Source organism: Eublepharis macularius, chromosome 1 (genome assembly GCF_028583425.1).
Source record: "Eublepharis macularius isolate TG4126 chromosome 1, MPM_Emac_v1.0, whole genome shotgun sequence".
In the NCBI taxonomy this organism is placed as follows: domain Eukaryota; kingdom Metazoa; phylum Chordata; class Lepidosauria; order Squamata; family Eublepharidae; genus Eublepharis; species Eublepharis macularius.
This window is the reverse complement of record NC_072790.1, coordinates 9,003,464-9,020,518: the sequence shown is the minus strand read 5'-3', so window position 1 is coordinate 9,020,518 and position 17,055 is coordinate 9,003,464. Positions and strand designations below refer to the sequence as shown.

Genomic DNA, 17,055 nt, shown 5'->3' with positions numbered 1-17,055 from the left:
ACGCAGTATTAACTGTCTCATGTGAGATGTGGGTTCGCTTCAGTTCCCCATGTGTGTGGTGCCTGACTTAAATTGTGACTGTGGAATTGTGGAAGAGGGACTTAAGCTTTCCTTACATGCCATTTTCCCAAACAGCAGGTTCCTGAGGGGGTGGGTGTTGTTTGGCTTGTTGAGGAATCCTGTGTGTACACTGGTAGGTTTCTTCAGCAGACCACAAGTAGTGCCTCCCAGGCCTGGAAAGTGGCGTGGGGTAAGGCTGAAGTCCCTACTCTGTGCGTGCCACTGTTGGAATGTAAACTGAGCAATGTGTGTGGAGGAACTTACACAGGATATAAGGTGGGGGACCCTGTGCCCAACCAGCATTCTCTGTAATGTATGAATCCTAAGACCAGTTTATTTCCTGAAAAAAAGGAACCCATTGAGAGGTGCCCTAAGAGACCCATTAACTGTAAAGTTATAACTGATAGTTCACGCATCTCTTGGGGTTCCAGTTATGAATTACTCACTAACAGTGGGCCATTTTAAAGTCTACAGGAGTGGTGTGGTTGCTGCGTTGGTGTGGTTACATCTTGTACTACTTGAGTGACTTGGTGACAAGCACGATAAGTCAGCCATGGGACTAGTTATTGTCTTGGAGTGGAGAGTCCCGGATGTTCTCAGGGAGCTCCCTCCAGGGGACGAGCAGGGGTCAGCATGAAGCCCCCCCCCATATAAAGGGAGACGGTCACCCCAAACGCTGGGGCTTGTTTAGGAGAGTGGGAGACGGGGAGAAGAATGACCAGTCCACTTTTTGCCTCCGGTGAGTGTTTTCCCCTTCATGAGAGACTAGAAATGGCTGGAGGCAAGTGTGTTGAGCCGTGCTGCCCCCAGAGGGTCTGGGAGGAGGGCCAGTGCAGAGGACGATCATATCCTCTCCTTTAGCTGCCAAGGAAGGAGCTCTGGCCAAGAGGAACAGGGTAAAGGCAAACTCTCTCCCCCCTTGCCTCTGAGGCCACTTTGGGTAGCATGGCGGGGAAGGTTCAAGCCAATGGACGGGTGGCCCAACGTCAGCCAGAGTTGTGATGACAAAATCACGCTCTGTGGGAATAGGAGAGATGGGAGTGGGCAGGAACTCTTTTCCCACATGACCTCCAGGGTTACATGGTAACCAAGCAGTGTGATTCGCGCAGCGCTCCTGAACTGCAAGAAGCGGTCTTGTGCTCAGAAGTCTGAAAATTGCCTTAGCTGAGGTATTACAGTTTTTATTTTGACTTTCCAACAAGGGCCAATTCCAGACGACTAACCGGAAGGCGCTTCATGCCGCCATGTTCCGGATCACGACGGGGAAAACGCGAAATACTGCGTTTTCTCGCGCGAGTTTGGCGCAACGTCGCCAAACTCGAAACGCGATATTTCGCGTTTTCCCCGTCGTGATCTGGAACATGGCGGCATGAAGCGCCTTCCGGTTAGTCGTCTGGAATTGGCCAAGGTTAAAACCTTCAGCAGCAAGGGGAAGGAATGGGGTGGTGGTGGGGGAGCTGAACATTTCTTAAAAGCTGTGCAAGAAAGGAAGAGTTAAATGGCCAGAGAGCCGACTGTGAACATTTTGGGCATTCCATGTTCGTGATGGGATCACTGAGTGGTATGACAACGCATTCTCCAGAGAGCTGTTCCAGCAAAAGTCGGAAATGCGGACACCCTCTTTCCCATTATAGCTCGGAGATTGCCTTCTGCTTCCCAGCAAATTCTGGTTTCACTACCTCCCGCCAGACTCTGGGCTTGATATTGTATCAGCTGTTTCGTTGGAGGGAGCTGCCCCCCCCACCCCCACCCCCGTGCCTCTGGGCCTCACCTCCTTGCATCTTAAACTCTGCTCCATAAAAAGTGGCAGAAAAAGTATGCAGACTTGCACAAGTTCCCCTCTTTTCTGTTGCCAGTATCTAAGCCTCTTTTTTTCCCTGTGAGTGAAACAGCTTTTCAGAAGAAGCTATAAATGTGTCTATCACAACTCCTAAATTTCCTTGCTGCCGTTAAAGAAGCTGAGGAAAGGGAGCAGGGTCCAAATGACCATCAGCACCCAGTTTGGCAATCACAAAGTCCGCGGCCAGCAACTCTTTCTGCCCAGGAGTGATGCATGTATTCCGTCTCGAGTCCTCCTATTGTGGCTTCGGCTTTTCAGTTGTCTCTTTCTCCTGGGGAAGGCAGACGAATGTTTCTGTGTAAAGTCAGATATTGCTTGCAGCCATTTACATTTTGTCATCTAAAATGATGCACCACGTCAGACCACACCTATGCATTCATCTTTGTGGAGAAATGCCAGATTGCAAATCAATTGCGCAGAAATACCGAAAAGTTGACATTCTGAGGCAGTTACCACCTAACTAAAAATGATAGAATTCCTTGTTCCTGCAGAAGTAGAGAGAAGGAATGGAAGACGTCTTCAAAGAAAAAGATATTTTTGTATTACTATTAGAGTTATCAGGATAGACACTAGACAACAAGTTTGGAGTTTCCAATGCCTACTAGAGATTGAATAAGAAGATAAACTGAAGAAACAGATTTCCATCATTGTTTTAGACAGTCACTATTTAAAACCTTTCTCTTTGCTTTCCTTCCCGTGTCAGTGGAGAGCAGTAATTAGGAAAAGGTTGCTCATCAATAAAAGATGTTGAACGAGAGGCTGTCGTTTGCAAACATATTATTCTTTTAAATGTTTGTTGGGATTTGGAAGAGGTTTGCTTTTGAGCTGCTTTTGAGCTACTTCCAGGTGATAACCGTCTTCCCTGTCTGTCTATTTTCATCCCCACCATTTGTCTTCAGACTGTCATGCATTGCCACATGATTTCTTCTAGCCATGTATACTTTCGGCGTTAAGTCACAACATAACAAAGCACTGAAATGTTTGGGGTGTTATTTTAAGACATAATACTTGTGCATTGTGTATGTTGTGCTTCTTGCATATCTGGTGTCAAGTATAAACTTGTCACATGAAGCTGCCGTGTACTTGTCCTATTTACAAGTTATAGTAAATGCAAGTTACAACCCGCATGCCTGTGTGCATATATCATTTTGTAAGAAAGAGCCAAATGCACATTCACTTTACAAATGAAACTGAGGAGCAGTGCCTGGATAGATACGGGCTTTGTATCACATGTTCAGCTGTAGATGTGTTGAATGCAACTTGAGAATTATCCGATACACGTATCAAGAAAAATTAAGTATTCCCTGTACCCAGACGGGTACGTGTGTTCCCTGTGACTGATGAACAGGGCCGCAGAGTCAGCCGGGTGGCCTTTCAAGGGCAGCGCTGTCTCCTCTGACTCCCGGTGGCTTTCTGTGGTCTCAGCTGGAGCTCTCTCACGTCACATGCAGCCTGATGCTTTTAACTGGCAATGTCAGGGCTTGAACCCGGGACCTTCTGCAGGCAAGGCAGAGGCTCTTCCACTCGGCCACAATCGCTCCCCAAGTCATGCACAATATTAAGTTGCATTTTCTAAATCTTACTGGAACAGCATGAGAGTAACTTCAAGCTTTAGTCCCCCCCCCCCTCAATCCCATCCAGAAACTTCTGCAGAGATGCAGTTGGAAAGTATTCTTACAACATGCCACAGGTCAGGCGAGCGTCTCGCAAGCAAGATCCCAGAAAGCAATTAGGCAGCTGAGACTCTGAGTGGAACTTGTGCGTTTTTCAAAAGACATACAAACTTCTCCATCTTCTGCTTGCATTTGAAACTAGTCGTCTCAATGGCCGTATCATAGGTCATCTTGTCCTGGAAAATCTTTGCGAAGTGGGCTGAACAGTGGCACGGTGACATCCTCTCGGAGTGCTTGTTGATTCTTTCTCAAAAGCCTTGCTCAGTGTGAACATACTAATCTCGGGTTGACTGGGGGGTGGGGGGGGGAGCAGTTTCCAGTATTGGGAGAGAATAAATCTGAAGCAATTGTTATGTCGATCATTCTTGAGTTTTGTATTCACAACACTCAGAGTTGTGGTCATCTGTCCAAACCGCTTCTGATCTAGTTATTCTAATGTGACATGTACCTGCTTTCACATAATGTGTTTAGAACGATTCCAAAATAGACATCTGCGACACGTTGAAGCTAATTGCATGCCGCATGAACCAAATGAATGTGGATACCGTCCATTCATTGAATACTCTTCTCACCATTGAATGTTGACTCCTACAGTCAATGTTTGTGTGTCGCATAGATCGTGTATGTGGCATCAAAAGCACAATAAAAATATTTTTTTTTCAAAGATGACAAACTTTGACACCAGAAAGAGTCTTAGATGCTCCTTTGTTTAACTGGAACTACTTATGACAAAACTCCCTGAAAGATCCAAGGCATGGCACTGGGGGGGGGGGGAGTTTTGCAGACACCTTGGACGGCCAAAAAGACAAGTAAGTGGGTCCGAGATCAAATCAAGCCTGGATTCTCCCTAGAAGCTTAAAACGACAGAACTGAGGCTATCGTACTTTGGTCACATCATGAGAAGACAAGATTCTCTGGGAAAGTCAATCATGCTAGGAAAAGTGGAAGGCAGCAGGCAAAGAGGAATACCTAAAACGAGGTGGCTTGACTCAATAAAAGAAGCCACGTCCTCCAGTTTGCAGGATCTGAGTAGGTCTGTTAGAGAGAGAACGTTTTGGAGGTCTTTCATTCATAGGGTCACCACAGATCAGACATGACTTAATGGCACATAACACACACATTACGAAAGTCCCTGAAAAATCCAAGGCAAAAAGTTTAACTAGTGCAACATCCTACTATATAAAAGGCAAAACGTGTTCCTGACAACTCCTCTCCTACCCTGATGTGCCTCCAGAGGGCACTGCCATGAAGGGAAGCCCAGACGAGGGATCAGGTGTGGAGCAGGCGGCAATGCCAGCCCTCCGCTATCACCCGGCTGGGATCAGGAGGGGAGCAGATGGCAACGCCTGCCCGACGCCTTCACCCAGCTGGGATCAGGAGGGGAGCAGGTGGCAATGCCCATGCCCATTCACCAGAGGAGGTGGCAATGCCCACCCCCCACCTTCACCCAGCCGGAATTGGTCACTGAGGAGAAGGTAAGGCCCACCTGCCTGCCCTCCCCTTTCTAGAGCCTGTTGTATTTTTTCCCACAACAGGCTTTGTTACTAGTAAAATAATACACCCCTTCTCTCAGCATGTTTTTTTTTGGGGGGGGGTGAGCTTAGCTCAGTCCTTGAGACCATTGAAGTATAATATTGGTACTTTGGGTCTAAAATGGAACCATTTTCAGCTCTTAACTTCCAATGCAATGTGTATGAGTTTTTCATCTTAGGGATGCTAAAGCCTGGAGTAACTCTACACTCTGTCCTTTGAGAATCATAGTCAGTAACTGCTTTCTATTATTCCTGGAAGTTCAGGCTGTGAATCTTCCTCATCCTTTTTTCCTGCCTCTACGGCAGTAACAGATAACTGCTAGAAAGCAGTGTGCAATGGAATCCAACGATCAGCTCAAACGCAGAAGTACATTTTGCCATAAGGCACCACTGCTGAACAATGCAACATCTCAAACAAAGCACACCTGTGATATTGGTGTGGCATAGTGGTTGGGCTGTGAATCAGCACCCTGCTGGTTTGAATCCCACGACTGCCATGAGCTCTGCAGATGGCCTTGGGTCAGCCCCTCCTCTCAGCCCCAGCTCCCTGGATGTATTGTGGGGGTACTGATAACCCTGACCTTGTTCATCAGTTTGAGTGGGGCACTAATCTGTCTAGAAGAGCAGTTTACAAGCCCAGTTATTATTGTTGCATGCTCTGCCCCATATAAAAGCAAAATACGTATTCACATTTTAATTTGACATTACTGTTACCAGACAGGCAGTCTGTATGTTTCCATTGGATAGCGTGCTAAATGAAGTTCTGTTCTTACCAAAAGACTTCTATCCACCCACGTAATTTTTGCAGGCTGGGAGCCCAGTACTAAGGAATTACTATAGCTAGACATCCACTCAAGGCAGCTGAAATCAATGCGAGATGCTCAGAGCCAGCTAAAGGTCTGGAGTCCCCAATGTGGCTCCAGTGAGTGTAATGTGGTGACGCTGATTTATACCAGGTGAGAATCATGCCACCGATGCTGTTCTCAACAACAAAGGTAATAATTGTGGGACCCATCATTCAGAAATAAAATAACTGCCTCTACACCAGCTCCACCTGCTGGTTTTCAAAATGCGCTGCTTGCAAAAATAAAAATATAAACCTTGGAACAGCAAAGAAGGACTATTCCATATATTTTTTTTTGAAAGACTGCTAGATAAATAATACTTCTTTTTTAAAAGCCAGTATTAATTTGCTAGATGTCTTTAGGTTCTTCCTTCCGTTCCATCAAGTACAAAAATTAGTTTTGCTCCCTGTGCAGGGAGCAGTCGGGCGTTAAAGGCGCAGAGCTGTTGAAAGCAGCCCTGAAAACTGCAGCTCTGAAAATGCAGCAGCGGAGACAGTTGCAGCAGCACGAGAGCAGGACTGATGCTCATCGTGACTCAACAGTTCGCAGGAGCAGCTGATGTGCACCTGGAAGTGGAATTTCTGCTGTTTGTTTCCGAGATAACTTTGTAGCGGTTAAGATCCTAGAGATCCTGAGAGCCGATGGACATTCCTCCCCCGCCCCTTATCCTACCTTCATACAAAGCCCCAAATCTAGCAATGCTGTTGAAGCAAGGAATCTACTCTCTTACTATTTCAGCTATTTTCCTTCTGTATTCTGGGCATCTGAAAGAGGAGGTTATCTGGTTCTTTCCCGATACGGTTAAGGGTCGGTGCTTGATCTGTATCATCCTTCTTTTCGTCCTGAGAATTTATAGTTCGGTGATCGTCTTTGGGAAGGGAGTTAGGAAGCAGGGAAGCGAATGTCAGCAGAAGCAGAGGCAGAGTGACCAAGCTTAGTAACGTTGCTGTAACATTGCATCTTTCTGCTTCCCGTGGCCAGAAGTCAACCTTTTTAAAAATCATATGTTGAGCATCTCGAAGAGTTCATTTTTAAGATGAAAATGATGACAGTTTTGTTTGGGATGTCTGCATGCTGTGTACCCCCTTTTCCCCCATGTGTTTTTCATTTTTCAAAGGCGCTATTAAAATCTTTTCCAAGCTATTGCTTAAGAACCAGAGTAGGAAGAAGTTACTTGTGCTTTTATTGGGAGGAGGATTTTCCCTTCCTCTTTCCGCAGCGCTTCCCTGCACAGGAATTATGCTTGGACGCTCACTGGAAAAGCTTTGGGAGCAGGCTATGACTGCAGAGAAGCCACAAAAAGAGAAAACACATATGCACAGTATCCTACTTATTCTCTATGGAAGGAAAATACCTTTATACAAGCAGATCATCACAGGGTTAATGTTGCTCAGTGCTGTAAAAGTTCTTATCTTTTTTGATGCCCTATGTGAACAACTGGCGTGTCTCTATTTGTGGCCTACTTCTGCCATTCGTTATTTTTCTTTATTTTGTTTACTAGTTACGCTCTACCTTCCTCTTCCATGGGTACCCAAGATGTAGCCTCTCTTCACTGCCATTTTAGCCTCGCCAGAATCCTGTGAGGTCAGTTAGGTGGAGAGTGTGTGACTGGGCCAAGGTCACCCAAGCAAGTGTCTGGAGTAGAGATGGGCACGAACCGAAATACGAGCTAAAATTAAGCACGAACCAGGCCGGTTTGTGGTGCATGAACCAGCGGTTCATCAGATCCCATTTCTGACAAACCGCCATGACCTTTAGGCTGGTTTGTTTGGTTTGTCACTGCAGGCAGCCTGGTGCCAATCGGTCAGTTTCCTAGGCAACAGGAGATGGACTTCCTGCAGACCTTCTGCTGGCCCGGAAGTGACCTTCTGCTGACCCGGAAGTGATGGTTTTCTGACCAGGATGTGGCATTTTCATGAACCAAACAAATTGGTTTGTGAACCAGGGGCAGGTTTGTGGAAGTTCGTGGTTCGTGGTTCATGAAATTTGACAAACCATGAACCACATGGTTCAGTTTTTTCCCAGTTCGTGCCGATCTCTAGTCTGGAGTGGCTGAGGAAGGACTTCAATTAGGGTCTCCCAAAGTCTAGTCCAACATTCTAACCACTCTACCACTCTGGCTCTTACTTGTTTCTTTACAAACCAGCCTGAAATACTCTGCCTTGGCTGCTGACAATTCAAGCACTGCCTATTTAACTGATTTTTATTTATAAACATACACACACGTTTCATAACTACTCTGGTTTCTCTTCAGACCGCTTCATAACTAATTTTATTTTTTGTTTCCAGCAGGTGACAATGACACAGAGCCCAAATGCAGCACCGATGAAATTGAGAGTCAAGACGCAGGTTTGTTTTGTGCTGAGCTCAGTTAAAGCATTCTGTCACTCAGTCTCCCTTTACCTTGGTGAACAATAACCCCAGTCAATGCTATTGACTGAAAACGTTTGTACATTTTCACGAGATTAAATCGGGGCTTGTGCAGTTCTCCCATTGGAGACCACAGCTCTATTCATTATGAATGAATGTTTTCCCTTCCACCTCAGGAATGCAGCTTTTCCTGTTAGTAACTAGCAGTGCAGTCCCCTTATTAAAGGGGAATAGATCTTGGGAATGCTTTAAATGGTTGCGGGGGGGGGGTATGCTTTGTGACGGTATGTAGTATAAGACTCACACTTCAAAGAAACAAAAGGAATGTGGAGAGAAGGGAAGCCCGGCAAGATGAAAAACCTCTTCTGCCTCTAATAGCCCTGCACCTTTGTGATCCATTTTTAAAATACCTACTTGGCTTCCAAGCAACTAGTTTTCCACAAATCAACTTAGGTACATTTCATACCCTGGCTGCAAAAATTCAAACCATGAAAATAGATGTTGAGGTGGGGAGGGGCATGTTTCTAAGAAGGGCGGAGCGGGAGCACGTTTCTAAATCTTGCCTGTTGAAACAATGAACATTTCTGTTATAGGGGTGGGAGGGGATCGTGTTGCCTTTAGAATTGTTTATCGCCTTTCCCTCCAACCCTTGGTTATTATTTATTTTTAATTGATTTGCTTTTGTTTCCATTGGGCTCTCATCAAAATACCTGAACTCGACTGAAGTAGTGGATGATTGCAGAGATATGAATTAGATGATTATATGATGCAGTTCATGTTTTACGTGTTTATGTTTGAGCTTATTATTTGAAATCAATAGAAAAAAACTATTGGGAAAAAATGCATGAACTTGCCCAGAAGACATTGCTGCAAAGATGTATTTTTATGATGTCAACTGCAGTGCTACACAGTAACAACAACAACATTAGATTTATGTACCGCCCTTCAGGACAACTTAATGCCCACTCAGAGCGGTTTACAAAGTATGCCATTATAATTCCCACAACTAAACACCCTGTGAGGTGGGTGGGGCTGAGAGAGCTCCTAGAAGCTGTGACTGACCCAAGGTCACCCAGCTGGCTTCAAGTGGAGGAGTGGGGAATCAATCCTGGCTCTCCAGATTAGCATCCTGCGCTCTTAACCTCTACACCAAACTGGCTCTCGAAGGCCACTACACCAAACTGGCTCTCGAATCCAGACTTCAAATGGCAGACACTGTCCCATGTGACCCACCTAACCAGCACTCTTGGTACATTCTGTTGCTGGCCCCTCTTTAATTCCGGTAGCATGACCTATCTTTTAGTGAAAACTTTTCTATCAGCTCTGAAAGCTTTTATTAATACCTGGAAGCTACAGCAGGAGAGGGCCAATCAGTCAGTGCACCAGAGCGAAGCCGCCAGGCTGTCCAGCCCACACGACCGAGTCATTGGGTCTGTGTAGACGGCATTGTGGCTGTTTCTAAAGAGTTGAATTTATGTTACAGCAAAATCCCCTCCGTCACTACCTTTGGCTATGCTCTGTAGGAGAAGCACTGTATGTGGGAAAGCAATCGCCATTCTGCCATAGAATCCACGCCCCCCCCCCCGCCCCGAATCCCATCATCCTGATGTGTATTCAGAGCAACAGCCTTTTTCTCCACGATGCTTTAGGATTTAAGCTGATTTGCGCCCCGTCTCCAATAATGGCTCCTTTATGCTTTTTTTTTTTTTGTGGGGATCTGCACATGGGCAGTCATGGGCTCAATTTTCATTTGGATCGGTGTTAAATTACGGCAAGACCCCATTCATGGGCCTGCGCAGGCCAAGATCTGATCCCCCACCACCACCACCACCACACACACACGCACATTCATTTTGAATGTTGGCTACATACATGTGCCTTTTCTGCACTGGTGCATATTTCTTTGCTATGTGTCCCCATGATGGGTTTAATGTTTCCACAAATCCCAGTTGTTTGATTTCCAGTCTCAGATCTGAATACGTGTGCATATGCTCAGAAGAAATGTGGCCACATGAAAAATGCCAGCTAGAAGTTGCACCATGGTGATTTCACTGTCGTTGCAGCCCCCTTCCCCTGCCACTGTTCTCCCCCCACCCCCATTCCTTGCCCCCTCTGAGGCAGCTGTGAGTGGTACTCTTCCACCTTCCTCTCCAAGCCTTTACTCCCCTCCCTGGCAAATACCCTTTCCTGTCCCATTTGCCCTCCCACCTGCCTTCCCTTCCCCCGTCCCTCTCAAAACCCACTCCCCCTCCACCCCACCTGCTCCTTGCTTTGCATGCTGGACTGCTGGATTCTTGCCATGTCCCAGTGCTGCACTGGACGGGCTCACATGCCCCAATGCTCTGGTGCAAGCAGGGCAGTGGGGCAGTGGGCACCCGAGCACTGCGCTACCCCTGTGAACCAGCACTGTGCTGCCTGGGCAGTGGGGGCTCTTTCGAACTGTGGGCCAAGCTACAAGTGATGAATGATCAAGTGGAGTGCAAGTAAATGGCAAGGGAATAGGGAGGAATACACGTGAGTCTGTTCACTTGCCATTCGTCATTCTTATCATTCGTCACTTGTAGCTTGGCCCTGTGACAATTGTTCTGCAGCCTTGGCAGGTTTCCCCAGGTTTCAGAAGTCTCTGTTGTGTTCCAAAGTGGCCCCAGCTATCAGATATAAGCTTCTGCATTGTGGAGAAACGCCATCTTGTGTGTGTGTGTGTGTAACTTTCTGTGGGCTGGAGGGAAGGAGCCTATCAAACTTTAGGTAGGCCATGGCCTAATCTCCTCCTCAACCCCCCTCCCCTCCTGAGGGCAACTCATAGAATCATAGAGTTGGAAGGGGCCATACAGACCCTCTAGTCCAACTCCCTAGAGGCGACAGGAAATCCGTCAAGGTGATGAGACAATCTGCCCAAAAAGACTGCAGGAGGGAGGGGCCAGTTGCTGGGCAGGAACTGAGAGGGGGGAGAGAGAGAGAGAGAGAGAGAGAGAGAGAGAGAGAGGTTTTGTCAGTTGGGGGGAGTTGGATGGGAGGAGCTAGAGAGAGAGGGAGACCATTTTGAAGGGAGATGTTTGTCCAGCTTACGCCCAAGTAACAAAGTGATGGGCCTGCCCTACATACCACCTAGAGGGGGCGTGGGTTTATGGGAGGGGGAGAGATGAAGCATTTTTGCCAACATTATTTTATTTCTTCTGTTCACTTCTGATATGCCTGTATATAGTTGTGAGTTTTAAATAAACCCTTTGAGTGTAGAAGGAGTAGGGTTCCCAGGTACCCACCAGTGGTGGGCAAACTCCCGGGAATTTGCCCCCTCATCCACCGATCACCCAGCGATCGGCTGGAGGGGGAAAACTCCCGGAGCTTGCCCACCACCAGCAAGCACCTCAAGATTGTGCGCTGTGTGCTGTGTGCTGTACGCACGCTCCCACCCATCATGCTGGCCGTGAGATTGTCCTCGCACTCCATTTGGAGCCAATTTAGGCCCCAAACCAGCCAAACCTGAGCCATGTGGAGTGTGGGAGCACTCCCGCGGCCATCGTGGTGATGTCACTTATGGAAGTGACATCGCCACACACTCCGCATGGTGTCGTCACTTCCAGAAGTGACATCATCATGCTGTGGCTGGAGCATGTGTGCACAAAGCATGTGCACGAATGTTCAAAGCTGGGTAGCAAAAGGTAAATGCCAGGTCCCAACCCTCCTTCTGGGAGGATAGAGGGACCTGGAAACCCTTTGAAGGAGTGAAGTCCCTCTGAAGGAGTGAAGTCCCTCCGTGCCGCATAGTTCCCCCAAACCTCTTGGAAATGCTGCAGGGGGGTGGTGGAAATTCCCAAGGAGCAGAAAAGTGATAAAACAGCTCATTGCCAACTCTCCAGGGGAGCCCAAAAGATTCCTGGGAAGCTGAGAGAGAGATTCCTGGTGACTCCAGAGGGAGGTTAGGAGGCTGTTCCACCTAACCGGAGCCCAAGACAGGGACAGCGGTGGCAGCCATACCCTGAGGCAGGGGATTGATACGGCCCCTTCAGGTGCAAGGATAGGCATAGGAGGGGTAGGCAGAGCAGGGTCCGCCAGTTGACGCAGGCCCAATCCACCACATGCATAGCCAGGGCCACTTCCAAATTACATGTACGATAGAAACAATTTGTGCCAAACTAACGCCTGACGCTCAGTCATATGAGGCTTCTCCTAATCCTTTGTCCTTTGGGCGGGCTAAAGGTGATGAGTGCCACCCTGAGGAGGGGCTTCATAAACCTTTTCCCCTTTCATCTCTAGCAGCTTTTCCATTCAAAATACCCCAAGCTGTGTTTCCCCCATGGGGCAAATGGTACAGTTAAATCATACAAATGCATGCAAACATTGGCACGGACTTCTCTCTCAGTGGCTAATATGGGCGTGATTTTTCATGATACAAACGTGATGCTGGAAGAACTTATCCGTATGATTTTGCACGCACCCGAAAGGCTCGTTTCAATTGTTCTGCAATGCACACAGAACTGCTGCGTGTGCGCAGTGTTAGCATATGGATCTCTGGTGGACTAAAGTTCTACGCCAAGGATGAGAGAGCCCAAAACGAGAAGCTGGGCAGAAGAAAGAGCGCACCGGTAAGATCCTGTCACCTGCTGGCGTCCGTTTTCTATTAGGTCTTAAACGTGACAGATGAGAAGAATGCAGCAGCGTTCTAAGAATTAGAACAGCAAACACTTTTACAAAGAAACATAGGAATAAGCCGTTGAGTAGGATCCTGTGCACAGTACTCCCTTGCGTGCTCGTTGTCACTGAGGTTGTTTTCGGATCTCCCCTTAGTTTTCATACTATGAAAGAAAAGCAAAAAAGCTTTACTGTTAATGAGGTAAATAAGCTACACATTTAAGAGCAGGTGTAACCATTCGTGAGCACTGCTGCGACCAAATCATAACCTAATTGGCAGAATTTCTCTTTCTAACGAGAGAGAGAGATGCAAAATTTCCAGTTACAAACTGTCCAACAGATGGAGGAAAAAACCTATCCAAGAAAAAAGTAAAGATAACAAAACTGGCGTTAAAAAGTCCCTGAAGGGGATTTTTTTAAAAGCCGTATTTTCTGTTAAGCTTAGGAAAGCCCAAACCCAAGCTTGCAAGGCCAGATGTCAGATAAACACTTCTGGGCTGTTTTTTAGAAAAGTCTTTTTAATGAACCGCTTGGCATCATAGATGTGCCAGTGGGGATCGATGCCATGCATTTTCAAGTACAATCATTATAGATTTCCCATAAAAAATACCTTCTGGGTCATAAAAAAGTAAGTCGGGTGCAGCTAACTGCAGGAATGTTTGCACACCTAAATTTATGAGTGCCAATGTCATCCTATGATGGAGGGGCATCATTCAGTTCTGTTGTAATATGGCCTCAGAAAGAAAGAAAGAAAGAAAGAAAGAAAGAAAGAAAGAAAGAAAGAAAGAAAGAAAGAAAGAAAGAAAGAAAGAAACATCACGTGGAGATAGAAGACACAGACGCTGCCGAGAGGGGGGAGCAATATTTATATCGTGTAGATTTTGCTGGGCACTCTGATCATTTAGCCTGTGATTAAATATTTAAAAGCCGTGGGAGGAGGGGACAAGTGACAGCGAGCTTAGAAAGCCAAGAAAGAGCGACTACCTAATTTAAATGTTTCCAGCTGAGGTTTATCCTGTCGAGTTGTTTGGTTTTCAGCAAGGAGCAAGACTGAGACTCGCACAGTTCTGGAGACTTGTGTGGGATCACACCGTTAATTGCTTACACTTCCTTTTAATTCTTCTGGGTCCATCAGAGAGGGTGGAGAAGGGGAGACATGATTTATAAAAATGGTGGCTGCCGGTAATTCAAAGCAGGAGTCCCGCCATCTATAATAAATACATACTGCGAGCGTAGACTTCAAGCAAGACTAATGAAGAATTTTAATGCACTTTTACCAAGATAACATAATGGTTCCTCTCCACTAATTTATTTATTTTAAAAGATACATCCCTTTTGTTCAGTGGAAGTGGTGACCTTTTGCCCTTTGTTTTCTGGAACATGATTTTAACACATTGGTAGATGATGTGTTGGGTGATTCCCTTCAGCACAGTTCCTTTCCCTGACATCTGGCCTATTTTGGAGATGTGTGTCTGCTACAATAGCATTCATTGTGCTTTCTGTTCTCAGTGACATAGAGGGTTCTTTTTTAATCCCACCCACCAAACCAGGGCCCTCCATGTCCACTGCTGGGCTCCCCTTCTTGCCCTCCCACCTGCCTATACATCCTTTGCCCACTTGCCAGTTCTCCCAACACCTGTAGTCATACTGCCTGCCCTCTCTTTCCGTGATGGTGCTGGGTGGTGGGTGCAACTAGGAGTGCCCCTGCCTCGGCCACCAAGAACGCCGATGCTTAGTGCACCTCCCACACACCCTTCTTCTGCAGTACGAGGCTGCACATGCAGCTGGGAGCAGGGGTGGCAACACAGTCACAAGAAAGCAGTGGGAGGGTGTGAGTGCAGGCGCCAGAAGAGGAGTGTGAATCAGCGAGGTGGGGCCCTGGCAGCTGCCCCACCTCGCTGGGTGCTGACCCCGGCCCTGTGGCCACCCCCACTTTATCTTCACATAGGTTCTGAGACTACTAGACGCTTGACTCTGACTCTTCGTTTGCTTATGAGCTGAGCTTCTGTAGACATTGGAAAGCAAACTGTCCCAGTGCAGACTCACACTGGCAGCAGGCAAGGGAAAACTCCCAAGTTGTCTGAGCAGGGCAGCACCCAGTTCCAAGGTTCAGGCACCAACTGGGCACACTCACGGCTTCAAGTCCAAAGGGGGATTCCAAAAACACATCCACAGGAACAGGCCAAGGTCAGGGACAAGAGAATCAGTTCACAACACAGCAGCAAGGCCAGTAGTGAGCGGACTCGTTGCTTCCACGCAGCCACTCCCTCTTCGGCTGCTTTTAAGCCTCACAGTGCTCAGCTGCCTGTGCTACAGCAAGCACCTGCCGGCTGTCTCAGTCCTGCTCCTGCGAGCACTCACCATCACTAACGATGCTGGGCCGGTGCTGTGCTGCTAGCCTGGCACTGCGCCTTCTGGCTTGGAGGGCTCTTCTAGCCCTCCTCTGGCAGCGCTCCCGAGGCTCTGGTGAGGAAGGGGGAGAGCTGGCCGGCACCTGGCTTTCTGTTGCCACTAGCCCAGGGCTGGGAAGCTGAGGGACCGATGTGCTGGGACCTGGCTGGGGATCTGTGTCTGAGCCTTCAGGGCCTGCCTCCTCCTGCAGTGCCTCTGCCACTGGCTGTGGATCTGGGTCAGGTTCACCAGCTGCCTCTTCCTCAGAGGAGTCCTCTGAGTCTCTCTGCTCCACTGGGCCAGGTTGGTCCATGACACAAACGCAACACTGAAGATGACCTTAGACCGCAGTTAGTCGGGCTCTGCTCCTCTTTGGTCACCTTCTTGCTCCACCAAGAATGACTCTGCCTCTTCCCCTGCCCCGTTCTAGCTTCTTAGGCAGGTGGGGGTTCTGAGACTGGGGCAGGCTCTTCTGCCGGCATACCTCTGATGAGATGCTGAATCATCTCTTGTCACTCTCAGGCCCTTATTTGAAGGATCTGGGAAGACGAGAATGGGGACACGTGTCTTCAGCAGCACCCAAAACTGCATTGGGGTTTTCCTCTCTGCTTTTGCCTGGCCAGCCTGTTGATCATCAGACCAGGATGATAAAAGTAAGGCAGAGACAACTGCTCAACGGTCACTTGGCAGGATCCCCCACGATTTCTGTTGTAAGTAGACATAAGCACGAATGGAACAAGCTGTTCATTGTTCGTTGCCATCCACAAACAACGAACAGTAACGAACATGACCCTGTTCACAAACATGTTCGTTGTTCGCTGTTCGTGGCCCTTTAAAGATCCTGACCTTCCCAATGTCCAATACCTACCAAATTTGCAGGGGACATAGTCCTCACTGTCCTCTGAAGACCCCCCCCCCCCTCGCAAGTTTCAAAGAGATTGCCTCCTGAGAAAGGCATGATGCATGGATCTCCCCCTTTGTTTTTATTTTCTCTTCACAGTGGCAAAAATGGGACTCTCTGGTGGAAGCTATTTTGAGGGGTTACAAACTGACCTTTCCAATGTCCAATACCCACCAAATTTGCAGGGAACATAATCCTCACTGTTCTCCAAAGACCCCCCAAGTTTCAGAGAGATTGCACCCCAGAAAAGGCATGATCCATGGGTCCCCCCTTTGCTGTCATTTTCTCTTCACAGTAGCAAAAACAGGACTCTCTGCTGGAAGTACTTTGAAGGGCTAAAGCCAGAAGGAAAGCCAGAAGAAGTTCAGACAGAGTTCAGTCCCTGCTTCCGTTGCCAGGGGAATTGATTAAAAGGCGCCAGACTGTCTGGCTTGATGAACAGCTGATGAAGGCAACTAAGGAGGCTTGCAACGACCACTTGTTCGTGGGACCTCATGAACAGCTTGTTCACGAACAGACGAACGGGATGTTTGTGGGTTTTTTCCATTTGTAATGCTGTTCATGCCCATGTCCAGTTGTAAGTTTAGGGTCGTACTAGGATTGTTTAGTAGTAGGATTGTACAGTATTACTGGGTCTGAGCTGGCCCTTTAAACAACCAGGAATCTTCCTAGAGGGCTACTGCCTTGACAGGCCACAGGTGGCCAGCAAGGGGGCCCAATGAGGTATTTTAGTACCCCATGGGATTGGACAATATGCATTGTAGTCTTGGGTTTATTTTCTACCAAAGTGTTTTTGTTTACAGTAAACTGT

At 47.5% G+C, this 17,055-nt stretch overlaps 1 protein-coding gene across 3 annotated transcripts in view; it reads left to right on the top strand.

Moving 5' to 3' along the window:
- Positions 1 to 17,055, top strand: part of MACROD2 (mono-ADP ribosylhydrolase 2) — a 1,366,388-nt gene that overhangs the window by 1,249,203 nt on the left and 100,130 nt on the right. For 2 of the 3 annotated variants that reach the window (XM_054984014.1, XM_054984005.1), the window contains exon 12: positions 8,240 to 8,299. In XM_054984014.1, the coding sequence (XP_054839989.1) occupies positions 8,240 to 8,299 (60 nt within the window). The remainder of the gene's footprint in view (positions 1 to 8,239; positions 8,300 to 17,055) is intronic. The other variant, XM_054984023.1, reaches the window with a different exon arrangement.